Source organism: Crocodylus porosus, unplaced genomic scaffold (genome assembly GCF_001723895.1).
Source record: "Crocodylus porosus isolate Cpor-Errol unplaced genomic scaffold, CroPor_comp1, whole genome shotgun sequence".
NCBI lineage: Eukaryota > Metazoa > Chordata > Crocodylia > Crocodylidae > Crocodylus > Crocodylus porosus.
The window spans coordinates 23,122,855-23,143,667 of NW_017728950.1; the positions used below are offsets into that span (position 1 = coordinate 23,122,855).

Here is a 20,813-nt window from a genome sequence, read left to right on the forward strand (position 1 = left end):
CCCCCCACCCCAACAATATACACGAGTAAGACTTCATGTAAGCTATTGTGCAATCACCTCTATGTACACTACACAGACACATGTAAATCAGGGCAAAAATATATTTTTAAATCAAATTAATGAATGTTGTAGATGTTTGATTTTTAGAATATAATTTGGTATTTTTCTGGTTCCAAGATGGTAAAATCCCTTGCTGAAAGGAGTACTTCTGAGGGCAAGGGGTGGGACTTCTGGTGGCAAGGGTTAGGGGGCAGGACTTCCAGTCACAAGGTGGTAACCAGGAGGTGGGGCACCTGTCAAGGGGCATGGCTACCCATGCGGCCCTCAACAGCTTGCCAAATCTCAGTAAGCGGCCCTCTGCCCAAAATAATTCCCTGCCCCTGAGTAAGATTTCCATTTAGTGTGAACTAATCAGGTTCCAACAGGAGTGGACTAGTGAGTACCTGCTGCTGGATGCTTGGTCAGTGCTGAGATTGTTCAAACCCCAGCACAGCTTCCACCTTTTTAACACTATCAGGACTTTCCAGTACTGTTCAAAGGGCAGAGTGGCTTCCTGATGCCACTTGAAACATTTTGGGTCCAAGCAGCAGTGGCTGTTTTTCAGCAGCTGCCAATTGACTACTGTCAGCCTGCCCCCTTTCAAGGCAGGGGAGAGGGTAGGATTTCTATAATCAGGCTCCCCTGGGTGAGAGGGAAACCAGGAAGCAGTCTTTTGTCACCCCTGGCTGGAGAGCTTTGACTGCGTAGCTCTCCAGCCAGGAGCCTGGAATGCCTGTATGATTCTCTTCTTGCCACATTTTCATGGCACTGGAAATTTTTGAGGGGTCACACTGAACATCTGTCCGTAACCTTTGGGCGCTTGAAGATGTTTAAAAACCCCCCACCCAAAATGGCACTTTAAATTTGGCGCGTTCCCACACTGATCCCAGTGCATCCCCAGAAAAGGCAGTGAATTAGTTGGACCCAGCTTGCCCAATGTTTGTATAAATCAGGCACTTTAGTGTGGCTTTTTGGCGGTTTTATATAATAGCTAATTGAATCAGCTTTAAAGAAAAGCACCAAAAAACCTTGCTGAAGTGCCCAATATACAAAGATGCTGCGGAACTGGGTCAAAGTAATGTGCTGCTTCTTCCAGTAAAGGGAAATTTTTAATTTGATCTTTTTTTGGGTGGGGGTTATGTCTCCAGGCAGCCTATGTGTCTAGTCTTGTAGGCAGAGCAGCAGTTCAGCAATCCTTCTTAACCACTGTACTCCTTGACTAAAAAGTTGATTAGGGATAGGGAACAGAAGCAAAAGTTTCTACCCACCATAATAGCTCTCTGCCTGCAAATCTTTGTTTTGACATGGGGTAGAATTAAAAGTTTGCATGGTGTGTAGAAATGTCTAAACCCATCCCTCCGCCACCAAGTCTTCTCCAAAGGCACCTCTTCAAAGTAGCAACAGAACTGTAGAATTCATGAAGCCATTTGAGAAATTTTGTAAGTATAATTAATTTTTTTGTAATGGTCCAAAGAACATCTATATTTTATATAGAGAAGTTATGATATGTAACGACAAATACTGATTTTGAAATCAGTGGAGAAATAAAGTCATATCTTCTTTTTTCTACTTTGTAGTGGCCCAGAGAAGCACTTCTTTCTGTGTCAAAGACATTTTTCTTGAATGTTGATCTTGGAAGTTATGAGATGAAAGAGAAGCTATCAGTACTGTGCGTAGATATTCACATGAGTGTAACTGAAATGGCAGATCAATACTATGCTGAGCTGCGACGACGGTATTATACTACACCCACTTCCTATTTAGAATTGATCAATCTCTACCTGACAATGCTGAGAGAAAAAAGGAAGCAGTTGGTTTCAGTAGGTTTCATATTATTCAACACAACCTTTGCTATATGTTTCAGAAATATGTCCTACTGTCCAGAGATTTTATTATTGTTTCTTTGCAGTGCTGCAGCTCGAATTATTTTATTCATTAATTCAATAGCTTTGTTTTCTAGTAAGCCAACCTAATTTCCTTCCCTAGTACCAATTATTAGAGGAGAGGAAGGATTTGTTAAGCTCCAGTTTACTTTTTACTTTTATGCAGTTTGTTACCATTTTGTAGTTCATTCAACATTGAAAGTGGGAAAAAACAAGTCATTTCTCTTTCTATTTCTCTTGCCTTAGTCCTATGCTGTAGAACTTGGGTTGCAAACACTGCAATAGAATGTCTAATTCCAAACCAAAGAAAATATAAGAGAAAAAAAAATTGTATTTTTAAATACATCTTGGAGACATTTCTAATAATATCCATTACTGTAATTTTTTCTAATATTCAACAAAAATGAATGTTGAAACTATATTTATGGGGGTGGCTAGTTTATTCCAAATACAATGGTTTTTCTTTTATACTTTCTTATATTTTTATAAATACTGTTACATCCATATTAGCATATTTTTATTATACTACACTTGGAAAAGCAGCTTCCATTGTAAAAATCAGAAATTATTACAGGCTGCACAAGTTGGATGAAACTTGCCAGAATTTTAAAAAATATCCTTGAACCTACATTTGCCATGTCCATGTTTGAGAGCTTTTTGGAATCCACATTTGGAAAACATGAAGAATTTTTCCAACTATTTGAGTTGGTCTAATAAAAGATATCAAATTTACCCAAAGAACCATGTCTGCCAATAAACATCTGATGCATTCTTACTGTATTTTAGGCTCGGGATCGTGTGAAGAATGGTTTATCCAAGCTATTGGAAACAAATGAGCTTGTAGATAAAATGAAATTGGATCTCTCAGCTCTAGAGCCAGTCCTGAAGGAGAAATCTGTGGATGTTGAGGCTTTGATGGAAAAATTAGCAGTGGATCAAGAAAATGCTGATCAGGTACAAATAATTTTCTTGTAATATTTATGATATAAAGTATGTGACTACTCAGAATTTCATTGACTTAAAATAGTTGTTTTAAGAATTATTAATAATAGACTCTATGCTGGCCTGTGTTTAATAGTGTGGAAGAGGAAAGCCTAAAAGCATGCAAATAAACCTTTAAAGGGAGTACATTCAGGCAGGGAAATATAATTAAATATTATTATCTCTTGCTCTGCTCTTCCACCAGCACAAATTTCAGGCTAGATCCAAAGCAAGATATGGGTCCCTTCAAGTGACAGGCAAGAACAATTATAGGTTTTGTCACCCAGAATTGGGGGCTGTGTACATGCAGCCCTTCAGAAGGGAAATCCAAATAAACCATCCGATTCATGGAGAACTGCTGCCTCTATCCACTGGAGAACACTAAGCACATGTCTAAAGCTCTGCGTGTTTCCAGAGCAAAGGTACTTGACTCAGCCTGCAGGCAAGCCCACCATTCAGGTTCCAAAAGCTCCAGTTCCCACCTGAGAGTGCCCTAGCCAGTAGGCTACAGTCATGGTCTTTCTTGCTTGAGACCTGTCATGCACCTTGCATTCCTTTCTGTAGAGTGGCCTAGCTTCAACAGGAAGGGTGGGGGCCCTCCCCTACAATTAGATGATATAGTCTTGCAGTGAGGATATTCCCTTGGCAAGTGGGGGATGAAGGTATGAATCCCTGAAGGCTAAATAAGGCACTAAACCCAGGTCTTGCACTTCATGGGCAAATGTCCTAACCATAAAGGGTGGGCCCAACCACCTCCTGCTTTGACTACACTCTAAAAAGAAAACAACTACTGGCTTCAGTGCTGAGAAGTCCAGTCTTACTACTTTTTGTTAGTCAAGCTTCAGTCATACTAACAGGATCAGGCCCTTCTAGGAACTTTAGTGCTGCTAAACCCAGAAGCCCTGCACCGATCTTCTCAACAGCTGGCAGGCTTTGTGGCCACAGCAGGGGCCGCAGCTTTCACCCCACTGCGCTTTAACACACACAGTGTCACTCATGTCATGAGTTTTGCTTGTCCGCAGCTTGAGGTGCAGTTCCCCTCCAAACCCATGCACTGATCTTCTTGAAACTTGGCATGATTTGTGGCCTCACAAGGAGCTACCATCCCTGCAGTCTTGACCCCCCTGTGACATGAGGTTTGCTTTCAAGAATTTGGGGTACAGTTCCCCCCAAATCCCTGCACTGATCTTCTTGAAACTTGGCAGACTTCATGCTCTCAGCAGGGGCTACAAATCCTGCAAATTTCATCCAAATCAGACAAAAAGCAACAAAGTTATAGATATTTCATTGATTCCCCATTATACACTTTGGCCGGATCTCTGAAATGGCTCCAAAGCTTCGGAGGCGCTTCGGCCGGATTGAAGCAGAAACCTGGTCTGGAGCTCCGGATCAGATCCCTGGCATCTGAAGCCAGATTGGATTGCTGCTGACTTGCACAGGCCTAGTTAACAAGTACATAAAAGTAGCAAGTCAGAACAAATACAATTTTTTAAAAGCAGTATTGTGTTTTGCAAATATTTCATTGGCCATTTACTTTTCAGGTTCGTCGTATTGTTCAAGAAGATGAAGCTGTTGCAAAAGTGAAAGCAGAAGAAACTCAGGCAATAGCTGATGATGCTCAACGAGATCTGGATGAAGCTCTGCCAGCTTTAGAGGCTGCAAACAAAGCTCTCGACTCCTTGGATAAAGCAGATATCTCTGAAATTAGAGTTTTTACCAAGCCACCAGATCTTGTCATGACTGTAATGGAATCAATCTGCATTCTTCTGAATGCAAAGTCAGTCATTCAGTGCTCTTAAGTTCCTTTAATTTGTTTTTCCCAGGACACTTCCCTAGTAAAATGTTTTGTATAATTCTAATTACCTCTATATCAAGTTCACACATTAACAGGATGATGCTGAATCAAGGTGTGGGCATATAAATAAATTACTACAAGGTAAAAAGGGAACGAAGATTTACTCGTGTCAGTTGCTTCAACAGGAACTGTATTGCAGCTGTTCATTTGTATGCTCTTACCCTGGAATAGATTAAAGCTAATAGTATTCTGCTGCTTTTGTTGAGGGCTAAGTTACTGCAGGTTGGTTTTGACTTATCACAGGATTAAGAACACTCACTTGGGCATTTGCTGGGTATCAGTAGACTTGCTGTAAATCCCCATTCTGTCCCCTTTTAACTTTAGTAAATTGTTCATATGCCCATGCTCTCCAGCTATTGTCTCCTTGACAAATACACCATGACCGAAAGAGACTTGGGGGTCTTGATTGACCACAAGATGAACGTGAGTCACCAATGCAATGCCATAGCTGGAAGGCAAACCAAACTCTGGCATGCATCCACCAATGCAGCTCAAGCAAAACCAGGGATGACATCCTCCCACTCTACTTGGCCTTAATGAGGCTGCAGCTGGAGTACTGCATCCAGTTTTGGGCCCCCCACTTCAGGAGGGATGTGGATAAGCTTGAGAGAACCCAAAGGAGAGCCACCCACATGATCAAAGACCAAGAGAGCAAGCCTTATGAGGAGAGGCTGAGGGACATGGAACTCTTCAGCCTGGAGAAGTCAAGGCTCGGGGGAGCCTTAGACTGGACATAAGGAAAAATTTCTTTACGGTCTGAGTGTCCAGAGTGTGGAACAGACTCCTGCCAAAAGTGGTTCAAGCACCTACTCTAGACTCATTCAAAAAAGTGTTTGGATGCATATCTTGCTGGAATCATTTGATCCCAGCAGACTTCCTGCCTATGGCAGGGGGGCTGAACTCCATGATCTCATGAGGTCTCTTCCAGCCCCTAATATCTATGAAAAAATAGCTCTCTGGCTACAGTGGATATGATGTTTCAGTATTATCCACTAGAGAGAAGAGTGCTTAGTAGAATACTTACTTTAACTTTAGGGGGTTTTCCCCACTAAACTTCTAATAGATCACATGTACATATTTTTTCTCTTAACTGGGGTGGGGGAGAAAGGATAAATTATAGTTACATGACTTATTTGGTTGATTCTTTGGTACAAATAGTTGGTACACGATGGCTTTAATGTACTTGGGCCACAGTCTGCTTTTTGTTCTAAATGAGCAATTATCCAAGAGCATGAGAATGTGCTGATATGTCTCAAGAAGAAGAAACCAACTCGTGTCCCAAGTGTGTTTACAGATTAATTGTACTGGTGAAATGTTATAACAACAAAAAAAAGAAATTTATAATGATCTAATGATGGCAAAGCAAAGCATTTGGTATGGAAAACCACATTTTTAGAAGCTGAAAGTACCACATGTTACTTTTTTTCCTTTTTACACAATATTTGATTATTTTCTGAGTATCACAGAGGTATTTTATTCCTAATTTTATATATTCTTCAAGCCGGTCTATAAAGAAATCATAATCATTTTGATTGCTTTAATACATCAAATGTATTATTAATTTGAGATTGACGTGCTTTTTAATGTCTGTTTTCATATCTGTTTTAAAAGTCAAGTTATTTCTCATTGGCTTTTGAACCACTGAATAATTCCTGTTTTTATCAGTTTCTGTTGATAATTTATTCCTTGATTGATATCAGCTACAGGAGTCCTTGTATAAAAACCTAAATTGGTTTACTTCTGTTAATCTTAAAGCCACATTGATTCACATAATCTGAAAATTTGCCTAAATTAAAATCTCATATATAATATAATATAGTTTTACGTAAGGGCCAAATGGTAATATGACCACATGTAACATCTTTTTACTAACATTGCTTCATATGTGCCAATCCAGATTTTCAAATTTTATATGAATTTCCAAGAAAAACTAGACTCCATAAATTCATTATAAAAAGAGTTTAGTTATTTCTTAGGTATAGAACCAAATCATAGAGGAAAATCACGTGGTGATGAAAGAGAGGAACAGGGTCCAAGTTTTTTGGCTAAAAGTCTGTTTAAGAAATTAAATTACGTGGGATGCACCAATAGAGATTTTTGGAGCCAATACCAATTTTTAAGGAGGACACCGCTCCAATTTCCAATACACAGCCTGGCAGCTTCAGAAGTAGTGTCTGGCTGGTAAGACTGTTGTGATGGAAGGGGAAGGGGAAGAGAAGGGGTGTGGTAGGGGTCATATTGAGGCCTCTGCAGTGAGGGAGGGATTGGGGCTGGGGCAGGGGTAGGGGCTAGGGCTGGGGCAGGTGCTTCCCAGTTCGGGTGGGATGCAGGATGGAGCCATGGCTCATCCAAGGGGTGCAGGGAGGGGAGGGGAGGTGGCTCCTGCCACTACACACAGCCTGGGAGGGCATAGCGGACATGTGCCACCAGCTCTGCATGAGGCAAGGGTGGGATGCTGCTGCAGGCTGAGGCCAGGGCTGCATCAGGCTCTTCCCAGAGGGGGCTGGACTGGGCTGGGCTGGGCTGCACTCAGGTCAGGAAGTGGTGCTGCTGGGAGGCAGACTACGGGGAGGTTGCAGCCACCCCAAAATTCACCGTAGCCCCCCCAAACCCTCCCTCCCAGTGCTGCTGCCCACTTCTCCCTGAGTGCAGACCCTGCTGGGAAGAGCCTGGTGCAGCCCTGCCCCCAGCCTGCAGTGGCAGCTCACCCTGCCCCGTGTAGATCCGGGGGCACACACCCCCATGCCCTCCTTGGGTGTGTGCAGTGGTGGGAGTGCCCCCACCCCTGGTCCATGGATGAGCTGTGGCTCCATCTTGCACCCCACCCCAGCTGGGCAGTGCCTGCCCCAGCCCCACTCCCTCCCTCACCATGGGGGCCTCGATCTGCCCCTCTCCTATGCCCCTTCCCTCCCCCTTTCCCTCCCACAACAGATTTACCAGCTGAATGCAGCTTTCCAGTCTGCTTGGCTGTGCTTACCACCTACATGCTGCGCTGTGGCTGCACGCATGCACAGGGCATTTATTGGCCAAATTATCGGGTATATCAGGCACAAAAAGCTGATTTCCAGTACAGTCAATTTTCTTTATATTGGTGATGATCTGATATCAGACTGATGTATTGGTGCACCTCTACAAATGACATATTCAAGGCTGTTACTTGGCTGGAACCTCAGTACCAGCAAGCTATAGGGTTCATTTTGATAGGAAAGAAAGAACTTTGACAGTATGCCTTTGTAATATCATTATAGATCAGTTTAAATCCAGAGTGGTGCTATAGTTAAAGTCACACTTTCACAAAGCATTAAGGTCCCAACTCTTACCTTATTTAGTGCAGCAGATTTACAGTCTTGTTGCACATAGCAATTCTTAGCCTCCCTTTAGAAAGGACTATCACTTTGCTTCCAAGGGTCATGAAGCGGAAGTCTATGCTACAACATTAATTGCATATGATACAGGAATTTAACTCATGTCATGTTGTTTTTATCAAACAGTGGTTGTGGTGAAGCACTTCAGAACCTTTTGCAGAGCAAAATGACTTTGCCTAAAATGTGTGATTTCAGATTATGTAACATTTTGCTTGCAAGGCAAAGCTTTCTAAGATTCTGTCACTCTTGTTTTTTTTAATCTTTCAGGCCTGACTGGGCAACAGCTAAACAGCTCCTTGGAGACTCCAACTTCCTTAAAAAACTTCTTGAATATGATAAAGAAAATATAAAGCCACAAATATTGTTAAAGCTTCAAAAATATATAAATAACCCAGATTTTGTGCCTGAAAAAGTAGAGAAGGTGTCAAAGGCATGTCGGTCGATGTGTATGTGGGTGAGGGCTATGGATTTATATTCACGAGTTGTGAAAGAAGTTGAGCCAAAAAGACAAAAGTTTAATGCTGCAAAGGTAAATGCTACACCTTTCAAGGCACTTTGTCATCTCCAGTGATTGTATGGACATTATTATTATTTGCATTATGATCATGCCTAAGATCACTGGTCATAGACCAGGATTGTTTTACATGGTGCTGTACAAACTGAGATCAGAAAGTTCAACCCTGCTCAAAGAGCTGGCAGTCTAATAGGACCTTGGCAGATGTTACATGTATGGTGCAATTATTGTATTAATTGCATCATAAATTGCACCATGCCACATGTTCAGCCAGTTTATGGTTCCATAAAATGGTACCATAACGTACTGGGAGTAATGAATGGGACTGCACAAAGGGCAGCTGGCAATCAAGATGGCAGCTGGTCCCTCATTCCTCCTCCCTCCCCGGGCCTCCCTGCCAATCAGTTCTGAGGGGCTGGGCCTCTCTGCCAATCAGCACCTAGGGGCAGGACTGCTGTGAAATGCCTGCAAAATTAGCTCTGCATGCTGCATGCAGATTGCAAAAATCTTTTGTTTTGCCGTGATTTAAGTAGGTCCCTTCCTATGAAATTCACCAGTGGAACACTGATGGGTTACCACAAGGCTATGTGTCCACTGAAAATGGGATTCTCGTGACTCAGGGGAAATGGTGGCTACTGATGAATGACCCCAAGACTAAGTGAGTGCTACTAACGGGCAATATCAATACTTTTCCAAATACCCAGCCACAAAGATATCCACAAAACAGTAGAACATTTTTGCTCTCGTAGCTGGTAATTGAATGTGTAGCATGTTTTGTGTTCCAGGTACAGGACTGCCTCACTAATGCTGACAATCAGCTGACAGTCAGCATTGTCACCCCAGGGCTGGAATGAGGCTGAGGCTGAGGCTGTCCGGAGATTAGCTATTTGTTATCTTTGGCTGGGGTAGCCCCATATCTGGAACAAGGCATCATACTAGGGACAGGTCTGGGTCCCAGCCAGGACCCTGGGCTGCCTATGCCTGAACTTGATGCTCAGTTGAATGTCAAGATCAGACACAGGGCAGTTCCAGGGTCCAGGATAGAGTTGCCCCCTTTGCGATCCACAGGATCAGGCTGTTGCACAATTGGAATCTGAGAAATTTTATGTCTCATCCCAACCATTGCAGCTGGTGTCACACCAGACATGCATAGTATGACACTTAGTTTCTGGCATGGGACAAAAATCCTTCAGATCCCAATCATGCCATTATTTTAACGTCTGTCACAAGCCATAAAATCTTTATAATCCAAGATGTTTCTTTTAGCACTACTGGCCCAGTCAAACAGAAAATAGCCTTGTAAGGTGAATCAAACCTCAGCTTGAAAAACTACTGTTTGTTCCAAGAATACATGTCCTCTTCCTCCTGCTCATGAATGCTGTATTAAATGTTAGCCATGTAGGCTCGCCATTAAATAGCATAGAATTCCCATATGGAGCAATCAAGCACTTGTAAATGGTACAGGCAGGAAGATTCTCCAGGACTGATTAGGCCCAACTTATCCTGGGTGACTTTTCCTAGATATATGGTCCAGATGAGACTTTCACCACTACCGTATTCCTGCTATGTCAAAATTCAAACTAGGGACAAGACAGACTAGTGGGCTTGAGAGTTTCTTGCCCTTTTTTCCAGAAATATGGACACATTCATGAAAATTCAGTTTTACAGATATGACAATATTCTATGTCAAGGACAATCGAGTAGACTTCTCATTTATATGTGGCAGCAAAATAAGCAGTCTGTTTTTCAAAAGTGTGGTTCTTAATTCTCCATTAATTTTGGCTTTTAAAAAAACCAGGGCCCTTGTTTGAACAACTTAGCTTATATGTTTGCCTCATGCCCCCAGGCTGAGCTTGATGCTACAATGGCTACCCTTCGAGAGAAACAGAGAAAATTAAGACAGGTGGAAGAGCAGATACAGGCTCTGCAAGACCAATATGAAAAGAGTGTTGAAGAAAAAGAGAGCCTTGGTAGGTGATTTCTCTTGGAAATATTAAGTAACTAGATTCGTGTTTCATATTTATTCTTCCATTATACAAAGGGTGGCCATGAATCCTGGTTTGGCCATGACAGTCCTGGATTTTGTAGGCTGGTTTGTGAAAATTGAAACAAAAGTCCTGGAATTGCAGGGGCGCAGGTCACAGTCCAGCAAGGAGGTGAAGCAGCATGGTGCACCAGGCAGGCACTGCTGCTGCTGCGCAGGAGCAAGGCAGGTGGACTGGAGCAGGTGCCACCCCACCCACATGTGCCCAGCCCACCTCTTTCTCAGAGGCAGCTGGAGATGTGGGGCAGGCTAGGCACTCACTTTTCTCTCACACAGCAGCAGCAGTGCCTGCCCACCCACCTGCCTGACACACTGTGCCACTCTGCCTCCCCACCAGACTGTACCCCATGCTCCTGCCTACCTGCTTCTGCTTGCAGTAATGCCGCTGACTTGGTGGCAGGTAGGAGCAGTGTCCTGCATTTCCTTAAAAATATGGACACCCTAATTCAGGGGCAGGCAATTATGATGTCTGGAAGGCCACTTAACAAGTTTTGGTAAGCTGTCATGGGCCTCATGGGTAGCCCTACCCCTTGAAAGCTATCCCAACCCCTGGTTACCATATACTATAACACCTACTATAATATATTTTAATTTTATTACAAAGAATATTTGTCATGATTTGTGTCAGTGTATTGTATATAGAGGGGATTGCATAATAACTCAAAAATAAAGTCTTACTTTTCTATATTGTGTGTGGGGTTGTGGGGTATAACTGGGGGTGGACATGTGTTCATGGATATTCCTTCAAGGCAGGTTCTACTGGAATAACCTGACTTCCTTAGCAGGTGATGATGCAAACACAGCAATTAGGAATTTGAAGAAGCCAGAGAGTTTGCTTCTAGAATCGTAGGTTATCCAAAGGTATACAAGTGAAATAAGCCAAGAAAAGTTATAATGTGGAGGCTTCTCAGTAACTTACTGTTAAGACTGAAAGAAAGATTATGAGTACAGAGACTAAACTAGAAAGCAAGTGTAGCAGTTTATGCACAAAAAAAAAGTTTGACCTTTTAAAGACAATAATCACAATTCAGTAATTGTATAACCATGCAGCAAGGACCATGGCACTTACCCAAGCTCGCCTCACTCGAGCGGGAAAGCTTACAGCTGCACTGGGAGATGAACAAGTTCGTTGGGAGGAGAGCATCAAGAACTTTGAAGATGAGATTTCAAACATCATAGGGAATGTATTCATAGCAGCTGCTTGTGTTGCCTATTACGGTGCTTTTACAGCACAGTACAGGCAACTGGTGAGTAAAAATACTTTTGCTCTTTTCTTTTGACATTACTGTAAACTTAATCACTTTGTCCACAAAGCAGGAACAATATGGGTGAAAGCAACTGACATGTCCCTTCTACATCTCTGTTTATGATCTATGGCCTTGCTGTCCAGAATTCAGTTTTCACACATATGTGTATTCACTTATAAGCTTCTCTGCTGGGACTTCAGAAACAGTGCAAAGTAGGAGAATTACTGTATTATGTATTGTTAATGCAAGCTAGGACACCTGTTTTCACAAGCTCCCCCACAGGGTGTAGTTGTTTGGGGGCACTATCACTTTAGAGAGTATCCCCCAAAGCCAGCCCAGACATGGCTTCTAGAGAAGGGGAAGAGCCCTGGATCCTTCTCACGGAGAACCTGGTTTTTCAGTCTGTGGCCCTAACTGAAGAAGCTAGCTTCCAGTTCATCTTCTGAGAGAAGGATTTGATCTCTTGTTGGGGTGGACGAGTTAAACCCAGAGCAGCAAAAGAGACAGGTCTTCTTCAATGAAGGTGTTTACTGGGCATTGGCCACTGAGTCGGGGGCTCCCTCCCCCCTCCAAAAGGTTAAGTGGTCTCTCTGTCCCCAGTCCAGCCCATGATCTGCTACTCAGCTGTTTCCTTTCCAGTCCAGCTCTTAAGTACCCAAAGCTGCTGTACTGCTCTGTCTTCAGACTCTTTTGCTAGGAGATAATACCGTTCTTATTTATATACCTTGCCCTGATCATTGTCATGCTTATTTCCTTCTCTTCTCTGGGCCGTCCTGGGTGTTACCTGCAATCCCCACCTTTTTGAAGTATCAGCAAAACTATTAAAAAATGTAGATGGATATATCTTCAGTTATGTAAATCAGCAACTCCGGCTTCATCATCTCTCTACCCATTGTTTTTCCCGGTATAGTTATCCAGAGGAGAATAAGGCACATAATATTATAACAACACGAAACACTTAAAACAAGTATTGCAATAAAAGCCATAGTTGGTCACACCTGTCTGTTCTGAAATGGACTTTTCCCCTCCTAGGCCATCAAGCGGCCATTTAGTGGTAAGAACACTCTACGAACACATTGGACCTTGCAAAGGACTACCACCATAAAAACGCATCCCACCTACTCACTCCCTAATGCCAAAAATTGTAATACATCTGGTCTAATACATGCATATGTTCATGAGAATCCACGAATGACTTCCATGGTGGCATTGGCTAACATGGTGCAGTTAGTGTAGGTATGGCCTCAATCGCTACTGGCCAATATCGAGTAGTTTATTGTTACAAATCCCTTAAAGTAACCCAGCCTTCCATAGGCCATGTTTTGCAATCTCTCTTTCAGCTGATTGAATGTTGGATCAAGACATGTCAGAATTTAGAGCTTCCCATCAGTCCTGACTTCAGCCTCATAAATATACTGGGAGATCCCTATGAGATTCGCCAGTGGAACACTGATGGGTTACCACGTGACTATGTGTCCACTGAGAATGGGATTCTTGTGACTAGGGGACGACGGTGGCCACTGATGATTGACCCCCAAGACCAAGTGAGTGCTTTACAGACGATACCAATTCAGTCACCATTCCAACAATTCAGCTTATCCATAGTTTTTGTATCAGGCTTCTCTGGCAGTGATTATTTAATTGCCTTTTCCTTTGCAATTTGAGATCAGAGCTTCAGCTGTCACAAAATAATCTAGACATCCACTGAAGTCAGTAAAGCAAGCTATCAGATGAGGGCCTGGCTATACATTTTAAATATGAGATTAGATATCGGTTATTGCAAATCATGTAATTTAACGCTCTGACTTCAATAAGAATTGACATGTTTAAAATGATCAACAAAGTGTTGTATATCTTTATAAGGTGATTTCTAGCTACAAGTAAAATTGTTATGTTGACACCTAATGTATTATATTAGAGGTCATCTGTACTATGGAAAATGTAAGATGTCTTGACAACAGAAAAAAAACGATACATCCACCTGTAAGATTTGATCCAGTTTTTAGTAAAGATTCAGGGATGCGTGTTGAAGATGGGAAGAGCGCGAAAGAAAGATTGTAAAGTCCATTTTTATTATTGAGCATAAAAAAGAAGAAAAGGAAAAGAAAGTAAGCGAACTCAAATAAGCAAGCAAACAAGCAAGCAAGCAAAACCCAAACCCCCCAATCACTTAGTGACAACATGGTGCTAGGTATTTTCAACATGTTTGTATGGATTTTTGATTCCCCCTCCATGACACAGTGTTACATATCCATAAAGCAATACACAAGTTTGTCAGGATAATTCCCTGCATCCTTCAATCCATTTTGTTAAATTGTGGCTATTGGAAGCATCAGGTTAGCACAATGAACAAATTTAGAATAAAAAGTCTTTTACCATTCAAATTTTAAATATTGCAGAATCTGTATGCAATTAATTATTTTGAAGTCAGATTATACCCCACAGATGTACATCCTGTCTTCCTTCAACCCTGCCACACCCTCCTCCTCCACCCTTGGCTCCCAGGTGTCTCTGTGTGGTTTGAAGTTAATGTCAAAGGAAAAGGAGGCTAGCCAGGACCTTTATGAATGAGGAAATGAGTTTGAGGATTTTCCTGCTGTGCCTAGATACCCAAATCACCTAAGGGAAGGATGCAGGAGTCCAGCTTCTCCTCTCCACACTAGCCCTGAGTACTAGGAAGACTAGGCTGCCCCAGGCAGTGTACACATTCCTATTGTATATTGAGAACCAAGAGACAATTGGTGCCTGCTAACATACGCTTTTCTTCTTAGCATGGTTCTTCCTCGCCAGTAGGCTTCAGAATAGATTTGTGTCTTAATTTGCTCAGTCTGTTCCTGTGTATTGGAGGAAAGTGTCAATGCAATTAACTATCCCATTGTGCAATATAAAAGCTGTAGATTTTACAAAGATAAGCAAAACCTTTTTTTTCTGGTGGTGCCTTACAAGTATACAGGCATAGTGCAACTAATTCACTTCTTCTCACCAAAACAGTGGCTTTAATAACTGGGCTTTTGAATACTGAGACCAACAAGCTAATTAACCTGCTGGTTATCTGTGACAATTAGCCATCTCTACTGATTATTCTGTTGATTCCTATGTAGGCAAATCGATGGATAAGAAACAAAGAAGCAAAAAGTGGCTTAAAGATAATCAAACTTACTGATGCTGGTTTCCTGCGTACACTTGAGAATGCTATTCGTTTGGGTTTGCCCGTTCTTCTAGAAGAGGTTCGTGTCTTTTTGTTCATAAATTTGTATTACTATCCTATTTCCATGTTTTTGCTATGTTGGTGTCAGTCAGAAAGCAACAATATGCACGTCTACACATACATTAATGTGCTTTTCCTAATGTGCGTTAAATTTAGTATCTCTGGGCCTCCTTCCCAAACTGTGCTGTTAGGTGCAGTAGCCTGGGAGCTGACTTTGCCTGTGAAGACTGAGGTGAAAAAGACATTGAGTAGTTCAGCCTTTTTCACATCACCTGTCCCTAGGTTGCATCCCCCATTCAATGAGGGACCCACACTTTCCCTGATCTTCCTCTTGATGCTGACATACTTGTAGAAACTCTTCTTGTTACCCTTCACATCTCTTGCTAGCTGCAACTCCAACTGCATTTTGGCCTTCCTGATTTCATCCCTGAATGCCTAAGCAATGGTCTCATTACTCTCCATAATTATTTGTCCAAGCTTCCTTTGTGTGTTTTAACTCATAAAAGAGTTCTCTGCTAAGTCAAGCTGGTCTTCTGCCATACTTGCTGTTCTTTCTCTGCTTTGGAGTGGTTCATTCCTGCATCCTTAGTAAGGTTTCTTTAAAGCACAACCAGCTCTCCTGGACCTCTTTCCCCCTCAGGCTCACCTCCCAAGTGATCCTGCCCATCAACTCCCTGAGTGAGTCTAAGTCTGCTTTTCTGAAGCCCAGGTTCCTTTTTCTGCTGCTGTACTTCCTGGAGCTGGACAGAAAGCTGCAGAGAGACAGGAAAGTGGAGAGTGGGGACTGGCAGGTTGCAGAACTGGCTGGTTATGTCTCTTGAACACTGGCATTTTTCATCTATATAAAGTTTTAGTGGACTTAAAATGGCCTGATTCAGCTAAGCAGCATGAGATTATCAGCAGAGTGTCTAGAATGGCAAGGATGAATAAGGAGATCATCTCAAATGAATTAGCCATGCAAATAATGGCTTAGGCAGAGCAAAATGTACAGAAATGGAAACACAACCCAAAGGCAGAATGACTCAGCCAACAATACTAAGTCAAGATGAACACCCTGCTGGGGTTGTTTGACCCCAGTACTCGTTCCTGCCATGGCAGGGGGTCAGACTAGATGATCTACTCAGGTCCCTTCCAACCCTAGAAACTATGAAACTATAAGAATAGAGAAGTTTGTCTTCAGATTACTCACTCGTCAAATAGGAATCCCAAGAAAACTTCTGCCTGTGACAATTAAAAACAGAAATATGAATCTGTACTTTTCACCAATTCTGTAGTAAAAGATGTCCTGTCTTCAAAAACATGGTAGTATGCCTTTTCTCCTATGGAACCAATAGGAAGGACAATCAAGAAGTTAATAAAAAAAGAACAAAATTGTTATTATAGATCATAGTTATTAAAGATCACCCTGAACAATCCAGTTAGCTTTGGTTCTCATGGCAAATGATATCAACTTGTCTTTCTATTCATACTATGTGTGAAACATTCTCCTGGCCACAGTCTTGTCACAGATGGACCCAGATTCCCTTGCATTTTGAAAAGGGCATTACTATTTTCAAGTAGTTCAGACACTCCTATTATTAAGATAACCATCTAATCTTAAGGCATATTTGACCATTTGAAAGAAATGCTCTTTTTTCATTCAGGGATAAAACCAAAAAACCCTGGTATTCTATTCTATTCTATTCTATTCCATTCCAGTAGTACAATAAGTAATTTAGCTATCATTATTCACTGGTTATTCTTTCTTTCTCCCTTTTGCCCCCAAAAGGAAAATTATGTTAAAGGTTTGGGGTTTTTTTATTTCATGTACTCAACTGCTGTGCCGTGTGGATTGCTATTACAGAGAGGGTGAAGATGAGCTTTTCTGTATGACTATAGGGGACAGGAGTAGGAGCAATGGCTTCAAGCTGCAGGAAGAGAAATTTAGGTCGGAGATGAGAAGGAGCTTTCTGACTATGAGGGTGGTCAAGCATTGGAACAGACTACCTAGAGAAGTTGTGTAATCACCATCCTTAGAAAAGTTTAGAGAAAGATCTCCACAGAGCCTGGAGTGGGAGAAACCGAGTTTGATACTGAAGATAAATGCTTCATAACGCACACTTTGTTTATGTTGCTATTGTAAAGGCCACAAGATTCAGGCTGGCTTAGGGAGGAGGCAGCCACAGTGAGTGCCTAGGGAAGGTGCTGTAGCTTTGTCAGTTTGGGCTGTTGAGGGCTTCAGACTGTGAGGAAAAGTAGCCTGACCCTGTGGGTTCATAGCCAGGCCTCAGTGCAGAGGAAACCACAGGCTCGGCAGATGGTCTAAAGGGGCCAAGGGCCCAGTGGACTGCAAGAAGGGTGAGGCTGGATCCACAGCCTCATTAGAGATCAGCAACACACCAAGGGAAGAGAGGGAGAGAAAGAGGAAGAGAGATCTCCTGAGCAGAGGGGTTCCCAGCAAGCAAGTTGGTTGATCAAGGACAGTTTCCTACATTTATAACTCATAACATCAAGGCATGGCAGGTGATCTGAAAGAGTGCACCAGGTGGGTAGAGAGGCAAGCAGGCTGAGGTGGTACCCTAGGAGACTTCAGACCATCTGAGGCACCCCAGGCTTGCTACACTCTTGTCATCCAATTCAAAGATTCCCATCAGCACCATCCACAAACTGTCAGTTCATGACCAAAGTGCAAAATGGAAATGTTTTTCATTATTTGAAACAGTACAGGGAAGTTCATATATGTGAAGTACTCTAAGCAAGTAAGAAAACCACCTGCATTTTTCCTCTTCATTCATTTACAGTACACCTAGGACATCATCTCAATAGTTAGATGGATAAAATACTTACCAGGGAGGTATGTCTGACTTCTGTTATGCCAGATACTGCTTTCTATTGTACCATCTACTCTAGCTCAACTAGTACTGCTGAGCGGGTGCAGGAATAACTGGGTGAAATTCTATGGCCCATGTTATACAGGAGGTCAAACTAAATGATCACATCCTGGTACCTTAACATCAATTTTTTTTGTTAATAATAATAATAATTAGTCTTATTGTTATTCGTGTCTTGGGAAAAGGTCCCTAGTAGCCTCAGAAAATATTTGCAAAGCATCAATGTAATCATCCATTTCATCATTTATGATGCACTGCAAGATGTATCTTCAGTTTTTTACATAAGACCCATCCACATATGACGTATTTGTTATGAAGGTATACAATGCATTTGTCCCATCACAGAAAAAAAGGAAACCTAGATTTCCTAACACCAGATCATGTATTATTGATGGCTTGCTGCTTTCTTGATTAAAAATACTAGTGGAGGCATTGTGATGCAGGATGAGAAAATTGTTACTTTTTACACTTCCTTCCTCTGGTTAACATCTCCACTAGTCTATCCCACACAAGAAAACTGATCCATAATCAAGCATCATGTTTGTTCTGGTTGCATGTTGCAGAATTCAATCAGATGTATGTGAAGTAGAGGTTAGCATTTCACTGAGATTAACCCCTATGTTTGAGAAATTATTTATACAGATTTGGGAGTACCTTATTGGGAATATGTCCAAATGGAGAGGTGATTATGCAGTGGGTTCAGTTTCTTGCCTTCCACTGCAGATGAGATAGAACCACATAAGGTATGGTGGCGGTGTTAATCAGAAGAACAAAATAGTTGTATAATGCACTTTCCATTTAACCCTTCTCAAACTGATTAGTTTTCCAGCACTCTGAGAGCTTAAATTCATACCTGCTGAGTAAAATGTCCTTTCCCTTGACATAAGACTGTATTATGCTTGAATAATTCAATGCTGAATTAATTTCTAAACTTCAGATTTCCTGGAGTTGGTGCTAGAGTTGACTGAAAACGAAATATGATGTTATTTCCTGCCCACTAAAACCAGTTATGGAAAAGAGTCTGTCATTATTTTCCTTGTGTCATGATAGTGGTGACTGAGTTCTTTAGCTTTGTCAGTAAAAATTCCTCCCCAGCATGGTTGTAACACAGCAATTTCTTTTAAAGTGGCAGCAATGCATATAACTAATTAAACCTCAGTTGAAATATTTTGGTTTGACTGACAGATAGGTATTTCTTTATTCTTACAGGTGTATAGAAATTCTGTTTTCAGCCTGTGACCCAATCCTGTCTTTAAGACCTCGGTACATGTTCACTCATATTGACTCAGACAAAGTTTCATATTTGAGTAGCAAGCTGAATCAGTAATTGCAGGAAAGGAATAGATGGTTTATAAGTTGTACTGTACCCAAACTATAAAGGTATTTACCAGATTTTAGAAGAAATTGGCATAAGTGCAATTGTTGGACCACAGGTATAATGATTCATAGTATCATAGCACTTAGGGTTGGAAGGGGCCTAAACAGATCATCAGGTCTAACCCCCTGCTGGGCCCAGGCAGGAACGGGTGCTGGGGTCATATCACCCCAGCCAAATATCTGCCCAAAGCAACAACCAAACAACCTCAAACTGTTTTCAGCACTTCCCGGTGTTCTTCCAGCATTGCTCCAAATAGAGCACATTCTAGTGATTAAATCTAAGGGCGACAAGGATATACCACATTTACCCAATGTAAGATGTCCCTGAACTTAAGATGAAGCCCCAATAATTAGATTCTATACATACAAATGTATATGTGTGTTATAATTTCCCATGTATAAATTATAATTATTAGAGGGCTGTCTTTAATTCAATTTTTCCACTGCTGCAGGGAGACAAGCAACTTTCCCCCTGCTTACGCCTGCCCCTGTGCCACCTCTACCCCTCACCTGCCCCAGCACTGCTGCAGCCTCTGGCCCCTGTTTCCAATCCTCCTCTGTTCCTTTCCCCTTCCCCCAGTCTTTTCTTCCCTCTTCCAGTGTTACCAAGCCTCACAAGAAGAAAAAGCTGCATTGCCTTTAAAAACAAGCCCAACCAATTTCAAAGAGAGCGGCGTGGGGGTGCTTATCAAGCCAGCCTCTCAAAACAGTTTAAGTGACTTTTAAAAAAAAACAAGCCCAATTCCACTTATTATAAGCAGACTTGGCAACACTGTCCCCTTCCCCCTCCCCCTCTGCTCTTCCTTCCTCCTTTCCTCCCCAGCCTCTGTTCTCCACTCTCCCCCTTTCCTCCCTCAACCCTTGTTCCATGCCAGTAGGCTCCATTCGTGTTCTAGTCTGGGGCACTGAGCATGGCCCCAGCTCAGCCCTGTAGCAGCCATGTGGGCTGCATGCCAGTGCTACAGGGCTGGGTTGCGGTTATACTCAGTTCTCCTGGCTGCATCCTGGACACTGCCTGCTGGTGCAGAGCAAGTGAAGGGCTGGGGGGGGGCAGGTAGGGAGCAGAGGCTACTAGCAGTGGGGGAGATGAGGGAAAGAGACTGCAGAAGGAAGATGGAAGTGTGCAAAGGTTGGGGTGGGGGGAGGCAGGCAGCAATTGCAGCTATGGACCCAACCCTGCGTAAGGGGCTGCAGCCCAAGCCACAGCAGCCCGCTGCCCCTGCACCCTCCCCCCCCCCCAGTACTCTATTCTAAGACAAGGGGCTTCTCCCCCTATGTTAAGTGGGGTGGAAGAAACCTTAGAATCAAGTAAATATGGTAAATAATTCACTTGGGGGTCCATGCCTAACAAAAAATAAGACTCCTTGCCATGTGAACATGGAAAGAATTACTCTTGGCCGCTCCTGTCTAATCATCCAGAATTAACCACA

The 20,813-nt window shown here is 42.4% G+C and overlaps 1 protein-coding gene and 1 long non-coding RNA gene across 2 annotated transcripts in view; one reads left to right on the top strand and one right to left on the bottom strand.

The window, feature by feature from the left end:
- Positions 1-20,813, top strand: part of DNAH6 (dynein axonemal heavy chain 6) — a 244,646-nt gene that overhangs the window by 146,893 nt on the left and 76,940 nt on the right. The window contains exons 49-56 of the mRNA XM_019555221.1: positions 1,617-1,859; positions 2,709-2,876; positions 4,445-4,680; positions 8,391-8,652; positions 10,484-10,607; positions 11,732-11,928; positions 13,269-13,472; positions 15,030-15,155. Coding sequence (XP_019410766.1) covers positions 1,617-1,859; positions 2,709-2,876; positions 4,445-4,680; positions 8,391-8,652; positions 10,484-10,607; positions 11,732-11,928; positions 13,269-13,472; positions 15,030-15,155 — 1,560 coding nt within the window. The remainder of the gene's footprint in view (positions 1-1,616; positions 1,860-2,708; positions 2,877-4,444; positions 4,681-8,390; positions 8,653-10,483; positions 10,608-11,731; positions 11,929-13,268; positions 13,473-15,029; positions 15,156-20,813) is intronic.
- Positions 5,235-9,709, bottom strand: LOC109323578. The gene is made up of 3 exons (XR_002104698.1): positions 9,077-9,709; positions 7,935-7,941; positions 5,235-5,248 (listed from the first exon to the last, which is right to left on the bottom strand). It is a non-coding gene; the product is annotated as an uncharacterized LOC109323578 (long non-coding RNA).